The sequence below is a fragment of the Abramis brama genome, assembly GCF_963993115.1.
Source record: "Abramis brama genome assembly, chromosome: 24".
Taxonomy (NCBI): domain Eukaryota; kingdom Metazoa; phylum Chordata; class Actinopteri; order Cypriniformes; family Leuciscidae; genus Abramis; species Abramis brama.
This window is the reverse complement of record NC_139986.1, coordinates 16,749,140-16,772,268: the sequence shown is the minus strand read 5'-3', so window position 1 is coordinate 16,772,268 and position 23,129 is coordinate 16,749,140. Positions and strand designations below refer to the sequence as shown.

Sequence of the window (23,129 nt, the reverse complement as noted above, 5' to 3'; positions counted from 1 at the left end):
GGGAAGGAGGAGGCAGGAACCTTAAATCACAGTAAAAGTAAATTTAATCACAAAATAAACAAACTACAAAACTAAAGTAAAGCAGAAGCCCCTCACGACGACTACCGCATAAACTAAAACAAAACAACACAACACCACAAAGTCTAGGCCTGGTCCTCTCTCATCTTCCACTGTCATCACTGCTTTTATCCTTCTGGAGCTCCTCCGTGGGACTAGAGACCGGCTCATTAACACTCACACCAACGGCCTCGTTCCGTTCCCACAGCTCTCGGCCCCGCCCTGCTTGCCACAAAGGAATTATATGTTCTTTTGTTTTGTTGTAAATTAATCGCATAATGCGAAATGTAAACCACTGGGAGACCACAGATGGTTGTCATTACCTGTACTGCTTTAATAAAAAAGTATTTTTCAAATTAGTATTTTCGCATCTTAAACGCGGGGGCAGAAACATTTTTAACGTAACCACTTACTAAACCGTCTGATTCTAGCTTTTAATTTTGAGGAGGACTCTAGCCTACAAGCCTCCGAAGGACTGGACTAGGAAGGACACAGCCTCACTAGGACGCAGCCTTCCATTTGAGAAGCACCCATGATTGATCTCAATCACACACACTTTCATCCTGGCCTTTGCCTTCAACAAATCCACAATAAATCAGTTTAAAAAGAAAGCTGTGTCAGTGTGAAGTCACTTATACACTTTAGTGTGCACAGCTGAAAAATAAAATGGCATAGAGTCTGAAACATATCACCCATAATTTTCTTGTGGACTATAAAGTGTGAGCCAAGAAAATAATGCCACAGGCTTTTCCCATAATGCTATTCATCTATTCACATGGGTGGCTTTCTTTGCAAACTCTGGAACACCAAGGTCTCGTTTAGTTTTGACTTCTTAAACATTCAATCAGCCTTATCTACAGCCTAATTAAATAACAGGTTCCTTTAAAATACCCCTGGAGACTATGGCAGGGGAGAGAAATTATTCCTAAAAAACACAAAAGCTGCTGATAAAATGTTCTTATCAGCCCAAAGCAGAAATGCCCAGCAGACAGAACCAAACAGCCATCCAACATCTAACAAACATGCACAGCCTTCACCAGACAGTCCGATATAAAGTAATAAACTGCCTTTGTCTGAAGCATTAAAGTCATCAATTAATTCATCATGAATTCATCAACAGTCCAAGCCATTTTATTAGTGCTTCTGTGGTAGCAGGCCTCCTACTACACTGCATAAGCAGATGGAAATGGGAGATGGGAAGTCTGTGTAAAGCATCTGAAATCAGAGTGGCATGTCATTACATTAAAGCTTCAATACTAATCCACTTTAACAATAACAAGTGCTCACACTGAGCACATAATGAATATTGGTAAAGACTAGTAAGTCTCTCACTTAATAAAGTTATTATCTTGATTTCAAAGTCAGGTAATTGAGAAACTACAAATTATGTGTAATTTTATCTCCTTACTGAACAGAAGAGACAGGAAACAGAGCTAATGTCCCTGGATAAACATACCGACTAAATCAGTCCAATAACATTTTTGTGGGGTGAAATGTGGTCATGAAATGCCAGATATAGCCTTGATATAGAGACGCAAATATGTGGTGCATTTCTATTGCGTAAAAACATACCCAGCATTTCAGTTTATCAGTAGGTGTCGAGAGCGTTTGAGGTGAGCCAGTTTTGAATTTTTTGGCATAGCAAACATCACAGAAATAGACTTTGTTTGATGTCCTGAATGCTTGAAAGCCAGTTTTAGCCTCAGTGTAAAAAGAAATATATATATACAGGTAACAGGAAATTGCGAGATGAGGTTCAAGTAAGAAATAAAGTCGCATTGTGAGATAAAAAGTCACATTTACATGAAATACTGAGAGATATAAAGTCACATTGTTAGATATAGTTGCAATCTCATGAAAAAATATACTTTTTTACCCCCTGGAACATAGAAATACAGTCCTAACCCTATCCTTAACAGCACACTCCAAAAATATTTAGGCCTAAATTTAAGATTTATGTATTTGAATTGCATATAAGGTTTCCATTCAATTGGATTACATAGTTTTTTAACATAAACTAATAAACTTAATGTGATGCATATTTGTCAGTCATACATAAACGGGTGAGAAACAGCAAACATTTCTGTAATAGTACTAGTAAACTGAACGTGTTTAAAATAAACAATAACCAGGTTTGTATATTTATCCTAAATAAAAAATTGCTCAAAAAATAAATAAATAAAATAATTCACATGAGAGGAGGAAGTGCCACACATTACTAAAACTGGATGGTCTAATTACCAAGTAAACAACTGACTCACTCTTTTTTTTGTCATCACAATCAAAATGGACGATGTTCGGTCACCACCATCAATAAATCTGCAGTGTTTTAATAATAATAAAAAAAAGGAAAAAATATAAAAATATTAAAGATATACAAAATATTCTAATAACTTTACTATTGTTTTTTTTAGGTAACAATAGTTATCGTTTTTTAAATCTATGTAAAAAATCGATTATTTTTTAAACCAACATGAAGGCAAAAATGTATATGCTTGATACTTTATACTAATTAATATAAATTTAATATAATAATATAAAAAAAGTAATTTACAATTTCATTAACTCATAATCATCATGACACACATACAGAAAAGCAGATTTCGAGCCCACAGAGCCAATCCATAATCATTAACAAAAGTCCAACAGCAATTGATCACTCAGTAGTCAACATACCAGAATTCAATATATTATTCATCATTACTGGTCTCCACTACATAACTGAAAGAGCTCACCTCAAATGTGACAGTTGAGCTTGAACATATTTCATTCCTAATTGTGTAAAGGCTTTGTTTGGCTCAATTCATCATGTTAATAATGTTATGCGTGAACGGAGGGTGAAGGAGGGTCATTTAATTGGAGATACTTCAAGGTTGCCTGTTGCCTGGCAGAATACCAGCATAGATGTGCTTTTTCTCCTTCTTCCTGGGAAGGAAAGAGGAGGTGTTTGCTGAGGAGAAAAACATGCTGGCTATGCAATACCCTACTGTCATAACCAACGTCAACAACTGACGTCACAAAAGCATGCTCCATGAATTTCAAATCAACCTTTGCAATGAAACGTACACAACAGACCTTCTCAGCAGAAATGTCATAGAGGACACTATCCACCGGTTTCACAGACAAGGCTTAAGCTTTTTTAACTGAAAGCAACTTGCACTGACATATCTTAAAATATGTCAGCATCATTGTTTTGTCTCAAGATGCACACCAGTAATGTTTTTATTTTATTTTTATAAAAGCTACTTAAATATCCTAATTGAACTTACATAATTATTTATATATTATATATACATAATATATAAATAAACAAAATAAAATAAAATTAATAACATTATAATATAATAAATTACATAATTTGAGTGTAATAGTGTGAGATTAAAGGTGTCCCTATGACTTTTAAACATCAAATATAACTGAAACATTAATTTATGTTAGATTAAAAGATTAAAACAACTCCACCACGCACCACTGGTCGCTTTAGTGAAGTGCAGCTGTGTGTGTTCTCTTTTCCCATGTTTGATGGATGTAGATATGGCTAGTAACATGGTGCAAGGAACTGCTGTTTTTTCACTTTACTTTCGGCATCAGACACGTTGCTGCTCACAGAGGTTGACTGAAACACTCCCAACCCCGACTGACTCCTTGAGGATTTGTTATCTCTACAGAAGAAGATGAAGTCTGAAGCGGGCACCTTTCATGCTAAATGAGCTGTGTCCCCAGTGGCAAAAATAATTAGGGAAGATTAATAAATTGATTTCATTACATACCGAAAAATTAAAGCCAGAATGTGCACACTGACGTTGCTGCGAAAGGGAGCAAAAGGTTGCGCAAGGTGAATTCCATAGTGCTAGAAATAATTAATGGCCCTTAACAGCCTTTAAACAACGGAGCATAAAGCATATGATGAAATAAAGCATTGCAACATCCCCCAATGTCACTGATTGTGCCCTATGGGGGATTCATTGCAGGACTTCTGTCCTGTTATGAGCATGAAGCTGATTAAATATGGGCATGAGTTGTATAATCTCACACTGGGCTCTAATGAAGCCTTGTACCCCGAGAGAATTGTGCTTGAGCACAACAACAGCATAATATGCAGCAATTCATCACACAGTGTTCAGTGGGGTGAAGCCCAAACATATCTCAGAAGAGGAATTCAGAGAAAGCCTTTCAACCTTTTTATTGTCACGATAGGAAGTGATGTAACCAATGAAAAGCAGCAGTATGTGTAAAATATAGCGTAATTTAAATGTAGAGGTGGCAGGGAACAATTCCCAGCTACTGTAAGTATATAGCACTGAATCTCTGTGGTTGTTCGACCTTGTAACCTTGCTAGGAGACAGGGGTAAAAGACAATGAAATGGGGAATGACATTGTCATGGCAATTTGCTGATGCAGCAGTGTCTTCTTACAAGTTCTAACCTTATATATATCTCCCAGAGAGCCCCATCTGAATGGCCTGACACAGCTGTCCCCTCACCGGCCTGTGCTGCCAGTTCAATCCAGTCAGAGTGCTGGATGTGGCTTTGAGAGGATAGCAACAACACTCATTACCCAGAGAAAGTGTCTAAATAAGGATTTTGAAGGACAGCTGTGGTTTTACTGTATTAAAGTTCAGAGAGCATATGGGGTAATATGAACTACACCACTGATTTTCCACTGAAACTGTTCCGGTGCGGGTTCCTGGCCTTAGTTCCGTTCTCGAACTATTCCACGCATTTCCACTGCAGAAAAGGGGATTTCGGGCCAGAAAGATCAGTTTTCAGACTCCAGCCCTAAAAACTTGCTGGTTTCGAACGGAGCCAGGGAGCGGGGGGTGAAGAAATTTTGTCACTGTCCACTGAATGGCAGCCTCGTTGAGCAATGCAATAACATTGCACTACATTGCTCCATATATCTAAATACATAGAAGAGAGACCCAGTATGCGAGAGAGCAAGTAAATCAACGGTTTCAGTTTCAATAGATCTCCAAAAAAGACCAGGAGTTAATGTGAGATGCCGATATAAGCTAGAATCATGTCCGGCACTGTGAACAGCAAAACAGAAGTGCCACACTGCTTGCACAAACACCGGGATGTACACTGTTTGATTTAAGCCAAGGACACACCAAGCCGCTGGTCGGCCGTTGGGCAACGTCAGGCTGTTTTTAGTTGTTTTTTTTCCAGCCGACTTAGTTTTTTTTCATTCCACACCGTTGGCTCTAGTCGGACGGTGTCCTTTTTTTTGGGCTGATTCAACATGTAGAATCAGTGTCGGGCCGTCAGTGAGAGAGAGAACTCTGAATGGCTGTTCAGCTTAGTGAACGAGTCAGTGGACGCGAATACGAGCAAAAGTGATGAAAGCAAGCAAAGAAGTCATGATGTCACTGACAGAATGCTGCTATAATTTTATATCATATTACCTGAGTATTCTACTACACAAATATTTTCATAATAACATAAATGGAGTGCAATAAAGAACAAGATCAGCATGACTGATATTCAAAATTGTAAGCAAGTGCTACTTTGATCATGGTTTGTATACCTGCAGTCTTAGTTTCGCTTTCCATTTTGAATGAAAAATATCTGCTTAAATGGACAGTTATCTTCTTTCACGCAGGTGCAGAATGCGCTTGCTAGTTGACAGTCGCCTGTAGTTCTTTCTGTGTTTTCAAGGACAGATTTTTTACCCTGACGCAGGCGACGCGAGGCAACAACACAGTCGGCTTTCATCAGCGCTAATTCTTAGTCAGGTAAACAACACGTAGCGGCATTACGTCACCGTTCGTTCCTCAAGTCAGTGGAAACACGCGGCCAGGTCGCAAAATGCTCCGGTTCACCTGGCCGAGAACAGGCCCTGGCTCCAGAACACAAACTATTCTGGTGGAAAAGAGCTATGAATAAAGTGTGAACTAGGGCCAGGTGCTTTGATGTTATAAACTGTGAGACGTGCAAATGTGCTATACATAGTGTGTATATCAATGAGGCTCAAGCAAGAGTGAAGAAGAAACCATGAGAGTGAAGTTTCTGACCATAATTTTAGGAGTACCTCAAGGCTTTGTAGTCAGCCAATTCCTATTCTTGCAGCTTCCTATACAAAAGGTGTTGTCTGTCCACTTATTTTGCTCTCTCGTGCTTCAGTTAATTGATTTCCAATGCCATTTCGACCTAGGAGGACATTCACACCCCACCCCACAGCAACAACCTGCACCAGGGCCCAGGATTACCATTGCTATGGCCCTGGATGCAAAATACTGTGTTTTAAGCAACAACTATCTTACAAAGTCTTCAAATGTCTTTAAATGTATATCATCCAATCAGAAGTTGAATCTATTCATTTAAATAATTACTAATAATACATTTTTGCTTTAATGCCAGAAAATGTCATTATATGTAGTTTGCATCCAGGGCCATAGCTATGGGAATCCTGTGCCCTGGTGCAGGTTGTTTCTGTGGGGTGGGGTGTGAATGTCCCCCTCAGACGAAATGGCGTTGGAAATAAATTAACTGAAGCACGAGAGAGCAAAATAAGTGGACAGACAACACCTTTTGTATAGGAAGCTGCAAGAATAGGAATGGTCTGACTACAAAGCCTTGAGGTACTCCTAAAATTATGGTCAGAAACTTCACAAGGCATAGTAGCAATAACTCCCTTCACTAAGCTGTACCTCAAGCACAAATCGGTGAATGCAGGAAACCACAGTCCTCTCGGAGGGCATTTGCGTCCCTGGGGCAGGTGTGACTTTGAGGCTAATGAGGTGCAGAGAGGACACAGGGGCCTCAAAGGCCACAGAGCAGCAATGATCCATCAGACAAAAAGAGCAATGTAGCTGACACAGAGGAGACAGAAAGAGAAAAATGAGAGAGAGAAAGAACTCTGTGCTTCATTCAGCAAACAACTGGCAGGACTCCAATGATAAATCTCACAACTTTTCATTGACATTGACCCACTAACAATATCTTAACCATACTGACAGAGCAACTTCCAGGTCTCTAAGACATCATTTTAGGGAGTAGAGATGTTACTAGTGAAACAATGATGCAATGCTCATGTGCTGTAATTGTTTTGGACTCTGGGCCTTGACTCTTGACATGCACTAACACGCACTTCCCAGAATGGTCAACAGGGAGGTTATGAGTTTCGGATGTGAGAAATGAGTGATTCTATACACACCCACAATATATAAAAACTAAAACTCATTTGAATCCTTCCAAAAATATTTAAGAATATGAATTGTCACTTCTAAATACCTGTCTGTTTCTCATCCAAATCTAAAATATAACCTCATGAGACTCAAAATACAATGCAGTAGTTTTATGGACTAAATTTATAGTACTTTTATGGCGATTCATTTGTTGTTAAAGGTTGAGCTTAACAGCGTCCGTCCCCATTCACTTCCACTCCGTGAAATGAATGGAAGTGATTTGAATTCGGCTAAACACTTCCTTTTGTGTTCTGCCAATGAAAGAGTCATACAGTAGGTGTCTGGAATGACATGAGGGTGAGCAAACAATGACATAATTTATTTTTTAAGTGAACAATGTCTTTCAGATAAGCTGATGTATAATCAAATTGACAGCCCTCAATCTTAACTGTCAGTGTTGTTGTTTTTTTAATCATTATTACCATGTCCTTTGAAAACTTCAGAGGGTGTTTGAGGAAAAACGGTGCCTTTCTATGTAACAAAGAAAGGCATTTTGGAAAATATCAATGTTGTTCAGACCCCAGCATTCTTCAAAATATATTCTTTTAAGTTTTGCCAAAGAAAGAAAGTCATAGATTTGAAATGACATGAGGGTGAGTACAAGATAACAGAATTTTCATTTTTGGGTGAACTACCCCTTTAATTTTTTTTTTTTGCTACAGCCAGATATGTGTTAACTGGGTAATGTGTCAATACCGTACAGGTTTCCTCATAAGACCAGATCTTATTCTAGAAGCTGTCACCTTCAGCAGGCTCTGCCTGAAGATATGTTAAGATATATTCTAACCTTTTCAAAGCAAGCTGGTTAAGCTGTCCACTTGTACACATATGCATATGGTCAGTCCCTCTGGCTACATCTGATGTCAAACTACACTACCGTTCAAAGGTTTGGGGTCAGTTTTTTTAACAGTTCAATACTTTTATTGAGCAAGGATGTATTAAATCAGACAAATGTGACAGTAAAGACCTTTATAATGTTACAAAAAGATTTCCATTTCATATAAATGCTGTTCTTTTAAACTTTGAAAAACTAAGCACAAAAATAAAGCAGCACAACTGTTTTCAATGTGTTAATAATAAGAAATGTTACTTGGGCACAAAATCTGCAGATTTCTCAAAGATCATGTCTGGAGTAGTGGCTGCTGAAAATTCAGCTTTGTCATCACAGGAATAAATTAAATTTTTAAATATATTTCAATATTAAAAAAAGTTATTTTAAATTGTAAGTCAAAGTTATGGTTATCCAAAATCAAACTTGGCTTATGCTCAAAAAATGTGATTTCAACTAACAGCATGATACATTTCTAAGAGCAAATGAGTTGAGGTGTTCGAAAAACAGACTTTGTTGTTTCTCCAATGGAACCGCTTATGAATACTTTTTTAAATAGTATAAAATGAGATGACACACATTAGATCAGCTGCTTGATTAATATATTCAATCAGCACCAGAATCAATTTTGAGGGAGTCAAGCTATCAAGAGAGTATTAAACATTTCACCAACAAATGTTCTTAATGCGCTTCTGCTGCTCAGCTATAAATTAAATTTGTGTATAGGTTATGACATTAGGTTGTAATATTTATAAGTCAAACTAGAGCCACAATATGCAAGCACAGAACACTTTTATATAATAGCTATTAGAAATAATTGATGCTCTTGTCTGTTATGCATTAGATAAACTTGCACAGGGCATTATCAAAATGAGACCTCAAAGATTGTTCTGGGTTCTTTAATTCCTTCATAAAAAAGTCAAAGAAAAATAATCAGGACAGGGCACCCAGCCATGAACATTTCACTCACAACAAGCGACTGAGCACTTTATTTGCTGAACCGGTGGGTCTCTCCAGGGGTTCTGCTGCACATTGCTGACTCCCTTAACGGTTTCTGCTGATTCTGATGCAAGCGCGTGGAACTCCGACCGATGCTGACAGCAACATTCACTACAAATCTGAAACACTACTGCTGATGTTCCAAGCTCTATCCTAAACAGAAGACCATGGCAGGAATTGCCTTGATTAAAAATGCTTTGGTCTGTTACAGGAATGGCGGACCTGTAACTTTACAAACTAACATTTTCACTGCATTAAGTGGACGTGGAAGGAGAAAAAAAAAAAAAAAAAGCTTTCAATAAACACAAAATAATCATGTCTAGTTCCTTTTGTTCTGCACAGTTAAGTAGTGACAGATCCAGAAACTGTCCATATTTGAGAGTATCAGCATGATTTCATGCTTTAAAATGTAAAAGCACCATTAAAAGTGGTCCATACAATCCCAACAATGAAATTTAGCAAAGTATGCTATTTTTACTGAAAGAAGAAAGATCAAAGCCTTCATCTTAAGACAACGATTTCCCAATGTAAAGTGGTGTGTGGGAGCAGCACAGTGATCTACTCCAGATTCCCCATGCGCTCTCCTCCAGCTGGAGATATCACTAGGTAATCTTTCAGGGGACTCCCATCACCCTCCTACATTCTGAGGTAGCGCTAAAACTGCTGATATGCTCCTCATGGACCTGACCTCCTGTTCCACAGACTAATTGCCACCTTAATGTTATTTGCTGCTTTGGTTTTATTGGCTGCCAAGAAATGCACTTGGAACCAGTTTCCAGTAAGTTAAGACATCAAAGGACATCAAAGCAAGAGAAAAACTCTTTTGAATGGACACGTTACCTACTAATTTAACCAAATATAAACTGACTTATCAATTAAAACAACCCGTAGTAAAACTGGCAATGTTGTATTCAGCGAGAACCAATGACATTTTGACATCAATGACAGTGCCAAGCTTTTTTTCCACTGCAAAAATGTTCATTTCGGGGTGAACTATTCCTTTAACTATACGTTTACGTGAAGTCAAATAATCCACTGATAATCGCATTGGTGGCTTAATTGGACTGAAAAACATTCATGTAAAGCACCTCAATCAATGCGATTGAACGGTCAGTTGATGAGACTAATGAAAGCTCTGCTGACATTTATGTCAGCTTTCTTTTTAGATATGTCATCAAGGCAAAAACGGCAATTAAAGCATTGCTGCTATAATTGGCTTTCTCCATTTCTGAACATGGTGTTTGGAAGACATGTACATGTAATGCACGTTAACTAACAAAAATCTCATTGCAATATTTAGGGTTCATAAACGAAACTTTCAGAATCTGTAGTAGGACTAAAAATATAGGGCAAGTTTTTATGACAGTGATGTCTGTAAAAAACACTAACAAATTTTTTTAGACATATTTAGACAAAAACAAAACAAAAACAAAAACACACAGGGGGTGGGGATGCAGAACTTAAGCAGTATTTAGACAAAACTAGTTTTTAATGGAGGATGTTAGAGAAATTTGTGTTTCACAGGTGTACTTTGTTGTTTTAATCCTGCCCGAATCTGCCATGTGCGTTTTTACCTCACACAACCTTTTACTTTAAGTTTTTCGGCAAACCCAACGGTCCTCTGAGAAATCTAATCCTGTCCGAAAGCAAATGTCTGTGCGATATTGTATTATACTAACGCTTCTCTCCATGTGTTTTTTGACCAAACTGAGCTACCGTTTTAACACCAATCTTTCGCATGTTTTTATTTCATTTCAATATGTATGGTGTCGGACGAAATAATTCAATTATAAAATTAATAAATAGATCCAAATCGTGGAAACTGCGAAGAACGCCCATTTTAAAATAAGTGTCAGATACTTGTCTAGATGTCTCCGTCGCTGATATAAACAGCCACTTCTATAAACTCATGTGAAGTTTATTTAAATAGGGTTTTAATAATAAATAAAAGTTATATTAATAAGTAATTAATTAAAAACAAACATGTCATACGTGATGCACACAAGCACAGCAGATGACCTTCTGTAACGGCCACGACTAGTAAACACACACTCCCACTTCTGTATTAACACAGAGATGTTAGTCCCGCCCGAATCGGTATGAAATCACAGATGTCGGGAGATAAGAATTATGACTTGTAGGCTACATCATTTAGAAAACTTGTCCCATCTGAATAGGGCTTTAAATTCTGTGGAAATCTGTGATTCTTTTAGTGGAATTCTGTGAGTGCACACCTAAAAAGAGTTACATTTCAGAAGAGACATGTATTGCATCAACAGAGCTGATGTTTCATCACATCCTCTGACAGCACCTGAGAAAGGGGATGGCTGATGCTAAAGACCGTCCTAGCCCAATATGGCTCAACACACTCTGGCAATCACCACCTCCATGTGACTTGCTGATCAAAGGCGCCCTGCACTCATTAAAGGGCTTTAGCGCAGGAATGTTATTACGTGGAACTGCCCAAAAGAAATAGTTGGTAATCCCTTTGTACCTTTCCCCTTGCCAACCACTGCGTCAGGTCATTCACCGTGAGGTCAGATGCTTACTCTGGTTTCCTAAATCTGTAATCCCATCCACTCTGGGAGCTCTATCTTCGCTTTCTGCATTTCCTTTCCTTTTTCTTGTGTTCACTCACTCTTTCTCTGTCACCTGACCATAGAATAAAAGACGACGTGGTACTAAACTACAGAAAGCTTTAATTGGGAAAGTAAAGACAGAACAAGAAACAGTTTGAAATAGCTGACCTACTGTATAGCATAAAGCTATAACATACAATACAAAATAATCAGATTTAGATAATACAGAATAAAATCAAATAAAATGAAAAACAAACAGCCTAAAATAAGATTCTATCATAAAATAAAATGAAAAAACAATAAACAGCATAAGATAAAGTTTTAGCATAAAACACAAGATAAAAATAAACAGCATAAGATCATATTATAGCATAAAATAAAATGTAAATGTAAAAGTAAAAAAACAATACTTAAATAAATAAATAAATAAATAAATACAATTTTGAAAGATACATGCAATGATGCTTTACAATTTGGCCAAGAGGCAATATAATCAGGTTGCCTAAATGTTGATGCGTTTGGTAACTTTTGATGCCACTATAATATATGTGCCATACATTATGTCATCTCTATAATAGTCGAATAGGCTGACGGGTTCACAATCACAGAGGAAGTCTATAATGAAGACATGCACAGGCCATCAGAGTGCATGCCTATGTTTTCCTCCTCACGCTGGATTACAAACTGGCTTTGAACTGATTGCATGAGCTTTAGAAATGCCTTTGCCATGACCCAGTATTCTGGGTAACTGACAGATGATCCCTCGGCACATTCTTTCTAAAAGAGCCATCTGGACCGACTGGCTTGTCCACGCTGTATTTATCTGCATAGTGGTCAGAGACAATGAGGGCCCAATGGGGGAAGGGACAGTGAGACGGGTACCCACTCTTTTGTGTGCGTCTGGGCATTGGTGTCAGATAATGAACTCACATACACCTGCAGCATCAGTGACAGGTTGGTGTAGTCGGGATCAGTGGGTGTTCAGGGCTTAGACCAGACATCTGTGGATGTATCTGGGACCATCCTTCATCCTTCAATATAGGTACATTTTGAAATACAAGTTGAAATGTTACATCGGTTAGAAACCATTTTTCATAATCATTAAATAAATTCAGTAGTAATGGAGTTAAATGTCCAACTAACACAAACTCACCCTAAGACTCACTCAAAAGTGCTGCATTTATATTTCTGGATGTATGATAAACATTTTTGACCTTTCTGGCTTTCCATAGACAGATGTAGATTTTACATAAAAATTTGACTGGCAGATCATGCCATTACAGCCTTCAAAAAGAGGTTTGCAAGAACTGTAAATGTCCATCCTTGTGATTTAAAGATAGTAAATTCTTCAGGCACAACAATATTATGGTTTATTCTTCAGTCTCTGAAATATCAATCATATTAATCATTTAAATATTAATAAGTTTGGGGTTGGTAAGATTGTATATGCTTTTTGAAAGAAGTCTCTTATGTTCACCATGAAAGGCTGTATTTATTTGATCAAAACTATAGTAAAACAGTAATTTTGTGAAATATTATCTATTACAATTTAAAATAACTTCTATTTTAATACATTTTAAAATGTAATTTAACCCCGTGTAGCAAAGGTGAATTTTCAGCATCATTACTCCAGTCTTCAGTGTCACATGATCCTTTAGATCTCATTCTAATATGATGATTTGCTGCCCAAGAAACAATTATTATCAATGTTGAAAACAGTGCTACTTAATATTTTTGTCAAAACTGTGATGCATTTTTTTTTTTTCAGGACTCTTTGATGAATAGAAAATTCCAAAGAACAGCATTTATTCTAACTGGAAATCTTATAACATTATGTCTTTACTGTCGCTTTTGATTAATTTAATGAGTCAATAAAAGTACCACTTTCTATAATAATAATAATAATAATAATAATAATAATAATCTTACGGATCACAAACTTTTAAACAGTAGTTTATCCCTAAAACATTCAATGACTACTGATCGAGATGGAGGGAAATCTGAATAACAAGTTCTGCAAATGTTCTTCAGCTTGTAAGACTACATCTGATTTACAGTAACATAATTGCCCTGAAAGTTTATTATTATTATGTGACATACATCTCCAATTATGAAAGACAAGGTAATTCAGGGGTTTACTGAAAGTTTAATCCCTGGATGGCCATCTGCACTGGCAGCATGTGGGTGCATGTTACAAAACAAATCTCCAAAGTCCCCAAAACCCTAAAACCCTAAAACCAGCAATGTGAGGATTCTGAGGAACACAACCCAGTAGAATTCCTCAGAGTCATATAGCCAAAAACATCCATGCAGATCCATCCATGCAAAGAGTAACTAAGCAAGCCCTATAATAAATCAATACTCCAGCAGTCTTCAGTAGCAGATGTTACATCAACATTCAGATGCTGCTCTGAACTGGGGCAAGGTTTTCAAAACGAGATTAGCATAAGAATTGAGAATTTGGGCTAATTAAGTCTTACATAGCAATGACTGCACAACTAAAGTCAACCAGCGAGCCAAAAGTGCTGTTACTTTTATATGACTCCGCACACATGGCATAGACAAATGACATTTCATGCAAAATTCCTGACTTTGTTTTCTAAATAACAAATCAAAATTTCAACCTTTAAATCCCTGTACAGGCATACTTCATGGATACATAACTAGCAAAGAACCTCAGAAAATATATTTTTCCTGCAGCCTCTGAGCTGGGACTGAGACGTGGTGAACATTCTGTGTTTCAGAGAGCCTTATATCCTGAGGGAAGGTCATTAGATAAGACAAAGTCACATCCAAAACCCCAGACAGACCAAAGAGTGATTAAGGGATATAAGCCATGGCAAATGCACCGAGAAGCTGAAAATCATCACCCTACCATGTATTTATAGCAAAACAACAGGGTTCGGTGAAAAGATGGACAGGGTATGAGGGTTTGCATAACCTTTTTTTCCTCTCGTTCAGGTTTAATATGATTCCAACCGCATATCGTGCCATTTCAACAAGCAGCAACAAGATGTATTTTGAGAACGGAGGTCAGCAGAGACAATAGGTGTCTTTCAGACCAACGATGTAATGGAGAGATTTAAATGTCCACAGTACACACAAAGCTAGAGGCGACTGCACTTCTTAAAGGAATAGTTCACCCAAAAAAATGAACCTGTAAGACTTACTTTCTTCAGGTGGAACACCTGGGTCAAAGACTGCACTGGTCGATCTTTTCCATGCGGTTGCATTGAATGGGGACTGAAGCTTTCACTTGTGCGCTACTTTCCAACAACAGCTTTATGTGAGAAACGGACAGAAATTCAAGTCAATATATTGAGACAAAGGTACAAAAGTGTAGTACCGCCCCAGTGACTTTGATGATCAAAGATGAGTTTTGAGGGATACAATTATTGACTGCAGGGAAATAATTTTAAAAGAAATAAAGCTGAAATAAAAATTAACAAAATTAGAAATGTACATTAGAAAATGTTATTGATGAAGTACTAAAATGACAAACATGTCCCACAGAAGAAATAATGTTATAGAGGATTGGAACTGGTGAGTAAATGATAACAGAATTTTTGAGTGAACTTTCCCTTTAAAAATTCAACAGTTAGAAAGCAAATGACGTTGGAAAACATCCTTTTAAAAGAGGTTCTTTATTCTTTGTGAGAGGAGTGAATTCCCCTCAAGTAAGTGTGGAATAATCGACTCAATCCTTCGGTCTTCCATTCAAGTGTTTACTCTGATATATAGACCTGTATATCAATGAAATATACTGTCAGAAGCATTCAAACATCAAGAATCACACAAGAGCACTTATTTAAGTGTTAAGTAACTGCTTGGCTCATCTTAAAATAAGATTAAGATAAATACCTGGAATGCAGTAATCTCAAAATGCTTTGAGGTAAACATCAACAAAAGACTACCGGCACACTACAAAGACAAAGATTAAAGGACTCAACAAGATGAAATTTTACAATTAAGCAATTTAATTTCAAAGGCAGAAGGCTGTAACTCTCCAAGGGATAAAGCAATGAATAAAGTGATCTGTAATAATTTAGCTCAACCCGCTGTCATTTAGTGAAAAACCCGGATCTGCAATTAGGGTTAATTTGCAGAATAAGATTGTTTAATCTGAGTTGTTCAAATTGACATGCATTGTTCGCAACCCCTGCGGACAGGCACTAATTACGATTAATGTCATAACAAGTGCTCTGATCCCATTTGAAACTCTGTGACATCTGTCAGAGCCAATCTGGCAACTCACATGCACATAGGTGTAATGGCCCCATTTATAATGTTCAAGCCATATAAAATGCCAATGTACAATCATTGTGTCATTCAAGTCATTCGAAACTAACACACATTCATACATTATTCACTCAGTCCAGATATAGACTATGTGGATTTTTGAGCGGCACTGCTATAAAATGCGCCACAAAGCAAGCCAACTGTTTCAGACCATATGGAAATTGAATACCACGTTTTCATGTGACCTTTAACAATACCAAACACTGCAATTCGCTCACTCGGACACCCAGAATTAGAATCCATTTCTGCAAAAAATCAATTAGAGTTTGTATTGAAATAGAAGACTTTCTAATAATACAGTTCATGTCCGGTGACGTGAAGCATTTACAAGGACGATGATGTGTTTAAAGGAGGAGGAGGAGAGTATGGGATAGTAATGGTGGAGAGTAAAAAGCTTACTGGCTACCCGAGTAACCCTTAATGTGTAACTGTGGATGAGTTGGGAAGTGGCTGTTCCGTGATACGTGTGCCGATGTTCTGTAAGGCCACACAAGAGCACAAGCACAGCCCTGGGAACATGATCGCACATAATGGATGGAGCGTGTTGAGGAAAATATTAAACTCAGGAGCAAGAGAGGACGAATGGATGTGGCTCTGTGTGTGTGTCTTAAGAACTGTTCAGCACATAAAGAGAGGAAACTGCAATGCATTAGTATGAAAAAGTAGGTTGTTTCTTCAACTTTTGGCGTTTTAACAAAGCAGAAGGATTTTTACTAGAACTAAAAGACTTCAACTAGAAGATCACACTACAACAGGCTTAGAAACTTTTTTGCATACTTTTTTTTTTTTTTTATGTCTAGATTCTATATTGTTTTACCCTTGTCCAATATGATAATTCATCGTAAAATTGAAAAACAATTCCAGAGTTTTAGCATCCTTTCAACCACAACAAAGACATACAAGACAAAAATTTATAAAATTATTAAAATCACAATCTTTGAAATATTATATTAAATAGTGATGGTGTAGTGGGAATTTGTATTACTTTTCTTAAAAAATTAAAAGAAAAAAGTGAGTATGAAAATTATGTTTTAAGATAATTTTATTTTTTTAAAGCCACAGGACCAAAAGCGCCTGTTGTTGAAGAAACACCCAACAAAGTCAGACTCTCTCTCTTTCTCACATACACACACACAACATGCAGCAGCTGTTACCCCCTTCTAAATTTAACAGAAGCGGGCTGACAGAGTAGGTGTTTTTACACAGGGCGTCCTGTCATTGTGCACACCAATATAACAGAGCCTTTATCCATCTCGCAGTATTCCTCAATTACTACCGCAAATAAAACTGCTCACCCACCAGGGAGCCGCCAGCGCATTAACTATCTCTGACAAAAAGCGCAACAGCCAAAACAGAAATAATGCAGGCCCTTAGTCATTATAGTGTCAGAGCTTAAAGTTGCAGAGCTGCCTACTGAAGTAATATTACTTCATTCTGCATTTGGCAACACACACTCAAACACACAGAACCAATCCAATCAAAACTGACCCCCTCGGCTGACTGCAGTCTACAAGCAACGATAAGCTGTAAATCAGACAAAGAAACACCTGGGCCCCCACTTCATTAATGAATTGCCACCTAAGAGGAAATTGCATGCTGCCAATTGAGGGTCAAAGTTCTATCCATTGTTCAAATGAAGGACAAGACCATTAAAAGCATAGTTCAGCCATAAATTGAAATTCTGTCATTATTTACTTACCTTCATGTCATTCCAAATCTGTATACGTCTTTTTCTATAGAGAGCAACATTTGATATTTTAGATGAATATTCTGGCCTAGATGACTTTGAATGACTTGGAATAAAATGCTAAAGTGGTATAAACTGATGTTTTTTTCTTTTTTTCATTATTAGAGATTGACAGCCCCAGTCTTAATTCACTTTAATTATATTAAAAAGAATATTCAGGATATTCTTCAAAATTCATCTTTTGTGTGCGAGTAGATAAATATGTTTTACTATGTATACTATTTATTGTAACTGTAAATTTGTTTAAATATGTAAACTATGAATATTGTTGGCTCTTAGGCTAATTTCTTATGTTCTTTTATTTTATGTTGCTTTGCATAAAAGCATCTGCTAATGGCATAAATGTAAATGAAAAAAAAATAATTATGTTTGGATGAACAACGTCTTTCAGTAAAGAGGTTAGTGTGTAATGTTATTCTCAAGTCATTGTTCATTTAAGTGTCTCTGCCAACTGAACAGGGGTCGGTTTTAGTGTGTGAAAGTGTGTCAGAAAAAGGAGGCGGTGGATTTGGTTAACTTCAGCTCATTAAAATGAATTTGCCTGAGGGATTTTGGGGTATGTAAATGTTTTCATTGGGACTCCTTGTCCGTTGAGCGCAACTAACTCAGACACCATATAGGTAAAAGGCGGCAGATGAAAGTGTGCAGAGAAAAGAGAATAAACATGTTTTGCAATGATAAACCCTGTCTGAACCATGTGAAGAGGGAAGTATAACGGCTCTAAGCGACACTATCCAAATGTGTGCGCAGCTCAAACAAGTGCTGAGGGCGAAGCAAACATTCCAATCCAATTCCTCTCAAAGTACAGGAGATTTCAATTTGTCTTCTTGCCCCAAGTGCTTTTCACAAATTCTGATGGGGTTTGAAATAATTGGAAGAGTGAGATGCCAGAAAGAAAGTAGGCAAAATTTTGACACAATAATGGTACTTCGTTTTATGATTCATATATTATTTTTAGCTGTCAGTTAGTTGCAGTCTCTGAAGTGAGACTCAAACAAAAGTCTAAGAAAGAAAAGCACATGGTAATGCAATCATACAGCAAATCAGCAATGAAAAAACAAAAATTGCACTATTGCAAACTGCCTTTTTATCATCTTAATCAACCCATTTAATGCTTTACACAAGATCAGAAAGACCAAGACATCAGCATAGTGAAAGAAAATTCTCTCAGCTATGAAGCAAAGCTTCACGGGAGAATGAAAAGAATTTAGTGTGCAAATACAAAGAAAAGCCAGTTGTTTTGTCTCTCTAGCTCACATCACACTCACTGGAATAGCTTCAGGTGATGCAAGCGGTGATCAATACATTGACTTTAAGGCTGCAGCATGTGTACTTTATAATGGGATGCTCTTTATTCTAAAGACTGTGTGCATGTTCACTGAAGCATTATCACCCATCACAAAGGCCCCACCCTGTTCCTAGATCAGCCCTGTGCTTCTTTAAAAGATGCTGTGAAAACATAGTCAGACACGGGATGTGCCACAGACAGAGGGCCGTCACTGCCCCACTTACTCACCAAACTGTAGATAAAGGGGTCTATCTATAACATTCAAAATCACTGGTCCGTCCCAATCAATCATACAACTAAAGCAGCTTTGTTATGTCAAAACCTGTCACTGTGCACACTCTCTGCATATTTCGATGGTTATGACTTAAGACGTTGAAAATTGCATGATGCTGAATAAAACCAAAACAAAAATATTACTTAACATGGATGTCACATTTGTTTTCAAGCATTTCTTCCACTAAAGTCTCCTTAAACACAAAGGAGCTTAAACGCCAAAGGGGCTTCATACAAATTCATCGGCATGCTCAAATCCACAGGGTGGAAGGAATGGGATTTGGAAAAGATTAAGGATAAAGGTATATATAACAGAGGAAAGAACAAGGGTCATGTGATCATGTAAAACACCCCCTTGACTAGCAATTAAATCACTAAAAAAAGTGTGCGTATGTATATTTATATACTGACCGGCCAAAACAAAAATGTCACTGTTTGGATTTAAATAGACACATGCAAAGAGTCACTAGCTAAGTTTCCATCCACTTGTCAATCGAATTATCTGAAGTTCGGTAAAAAAACTCATGCGAATAAAGCTGGTGAAAGTGTGTTTCCATCCAACGGCTTTAAAGCGAATAAAAACCTGTGCGTAATGACTTCACATGCTGTTTTGCGATCAAATTGGTATATCGAATTGATTTGAGACATTTTAAGGTGTTTCCATTCATTTTCGCACTGAATCGCACAACATTCAAGCAAACATTTGCGAACAAAGTTTTGCTAGACAAAATGGATCGCGCCATCTACCAACAAATGATCAATATTGCACAAGTTGTAATAGTGCTTATGTGCCAGCTGATAGCGACATATCAAGCTATAATAAGAAAACAACGAGTTGCGGGTTGCAACCATAAAATGACCTAAAACTTAATCGCAATTCATTATTTATTCGGCAAATAACGTTTCCATCAGCGTTTATCACATAAGCCGTATATCGATCAAGATAAAATCCGATGAGACCGAACGTATTTCATTTGAGTCGATATTCATGAAATTCAATCGAATTTTACTGTTTCCATAAGGCATTTTTCATTCGATATCACTTAATTCGGATAAAAACGTGTGGATGCCAACATAGCTACTGATTGGATCATTATTGCAGTGATTATCATGTTTCTAGCATGTTATATGTTTGGCAAGAGTTCTTCTAACTCTAAATGATGGAGTATGTAATTTTTTTATTTCTTAAACAACCATATGGGAACAATTATTTGGGATGTGCTTGAGTAAACTTTGTCAATAAAAAAAAAGAAAAAGAAAAAAAAGCATTGTCAATTCAAGATCTTGACCAAAAATGTATGCACCTCTTGATGGAAATAATCACAAGTTAACAACATTTATTTCCATCAAGAGGTGGATATGGCCATGATGTGTCTTCCTAAAATATGTATTTATTTTTGTTTAAAGAAATTTTATAAAAAATAGAAATAACACATATAAAAAGGATTGATGGCAATGTTAAAAGATATTAGAAATTAAAGGTCACCCTGTGATCAACAAGTAGTAGCTAGGTAATGTACACAGTAAGTAGGTTATGGCACAAAACTACAAAGAAGTTTCTTACCAAGGTAGAGGGATGCGTTCTCCTTTTTCACGTTATCATCCAGGTACGTTGGTCCCAGCGTGTAGATGGGAGTGGATCCCATGCCCACCAGGACCTGGGCACAGACGAAAAGGGCAACATACATGGAGTGATCGTTGCCCTCTTGGTCTCGTGGACAGGACGACACGTCCAGACCGTCCCTTCTGCTCCCGTTCCCGTTCAGGCACAGGCCCTCATTCCCCGTGGATGAGTTGACCTCTTGGACTTGATAGGGTGGAGAGATAAAATGTGGAAGGGAGAAGAGAGCTGCTCCCACAGCGATAAACACCCCACCTACCGCCAACCAGCGTGGCCTCTGGCCTCGACCCCCGAAATAACTGATGAAGACCACTACCAGCAGACTTCCAATGTCAAAGCAGCTAACCAGCAGTCCTGATTCAGAGCTTCTAAGGCTGTATCTCTTCTCTATAGTGGTGATGACACTACTAAGGTAGCCAGAGACCATCAACGACTGGATGAACGTCAGGTAACACATACAGAACAGAAAACACCTAGAGTCTGACAGAATCATCCTCACGTACTTCCTCACAGGAAAGCGGATGAATCTTGCCAATGAAAAGCCTATTTTTTTGCCACCAGCTCGGTTGGCCTCAGTTTTCATAGAGCTACTAAGACCCACCATACTGGACATGGAAGGGGAGAAATCAGTCCTGGTGGGTGAATCCAGTTCGCTTGAGTCTCCTTTATGCCGCAGCTCGTTGAACACCAAGCACTGGTCGGTGTTTACTAAAGTCTGTGTCGTGCTAACCAGCCTTGGTTCCAACGCCTCATTGACGGTCGGACAGCTGCCATTAAGAACAGGCAAGCTTTTGGATTTGTAAGAAGCACCCGGATCTCCGTACTGTCCCTCGAATTCACAGACTTCCAGAGACTCTGATATATCACTTCTGGTCTCGTCGTTATACGATGAAGTCATTTTGGCTGCTTTGAGTCAATGCAAATAGAACTATAATTTAATTATAAATTAAGTTAGACTACACAGACACACAATAAAGAGGTCAAAGAAGACTACATTTCCAAGCATGATCCCTCTGTATCTGTCCAACTGTTTTTCTACTTATTCCTCATCATCATAATAAATCGGAAAGTGGTCATATCATATGCTGCCTCACCTATAAGTGTAGCAGCAAAAAGTTCAATTCATGTCATGTCAATATAAATAAGCAGAATTGATTTCTGGTCATAGTGCTGAAATTATTGTTTGTAGTTGAATGATTCACAAGAGACTGAATCCTGAAAACAAGGGGGGAAAACTAGTATTAGTATTTACTTAGTAACTGTTAAAGAAGCAACATAAACAGCGTTACATAGCCTGTCATTTGTTTTGTGAAGTCGAGTTGCTGTCTGGTAGATTAGTGGTCGAGGAAGACAAAGAATATCAGTTAACGTGCGACAGACCACTGATAAAACATTACAAGAACATTTTAAAACCATGTCAACCTGCCAGAATTATTTGTTTATCTAATATAACTAATTATCGACCTAACGTTTATGAAGTTACGACTTCATAAATGAATTTAATTTAGAGAAATATAGTAGTCCAAACACTGATCCTTTCATTGAATTCATTCACAACACATCTCTCTCAGCCCGACTCTAAGCTCTAATTAAAATATCGAGACATAACATTAATGAACAGCATGAAGAGTGAATTGAATGAAGAGTAGTGTACTTACACGAGCGATAGAGGCAGACAGAGGTAGTGAGTTGTTGTCCTCGACACGGACAGTGAGTGTGAGATTGCGGATTTGATGAAGGGGGTGATCACGGAGCTCGCCAAGTGCATTCTGGGAAATGTATTTCCCAAATACCATTGTTTCTAAAACAAAATCATCAGTCTCTATTTTTCATGCTCATACATAGCCTATACATATATATCACTGATTCTTGAGATAAGGGACTACACGTCACACAAAAGCTTTAATAATTATAAAAAATAAAGAAATTCATCAAAATAAAAATGCTTAAAGTTACATCTAATCTGCAACCTCAGGACATTTATTGCTTTTTTATTTTTTAAATAATTTCGTTTTATTTTAAATACATGCAATTTAACCTGTCCATGCTGAGGTCACAATGTAAAACTTCCAAACAAAGTGTTTAAAAGTGCAACAAATTCAAAAATATAGTCCTACATTTAAATTGAAAGGCAGAGATCTGTAATATATCAAACAATACAAAAAGTAAATCTTGTATCTTATATTTTCCATAAAAAATGGCTATCAAACTCCGTCAGGATTTTTTTTTATTCTGAATAAGTCAGGCAATG

The 23,129-nt window shown here is 37.4% G+C and overlaps 1 protein-coding gene across 1 annotated transcript in view; it reads right to left on the bottom strand.

Annotated features, from left to right (window-relative positions):
• The window catches only part of slco5a1 (solute carrier organic anion transporter family member 5A1), a 44,522-nt gene extending 21,909 nt beyond the window's left edge, over positions 1–22,613 (bottom strand). The window contains exons 1-2 of the mRNA XM_084102457.1: positions 22,537–22,613; positions 20,822–22,093 (exon numbers count right to left, since the gene is read on the bottom strand). Of these exons, the coding sequence (XP_083958583.1) occupies positions 20,822–21,776 (955 nt within the window). The 5' untranslated portion in view covers positions 21,777–22,093; positions 22,537–22,613. The remainder of the gene's footprint in view (positions 1–20,821; positions 22,094–22,536) is intronic.
• Between the last annotated feature and the right edge of the window lie 516 nt (positions 22,614–23,129).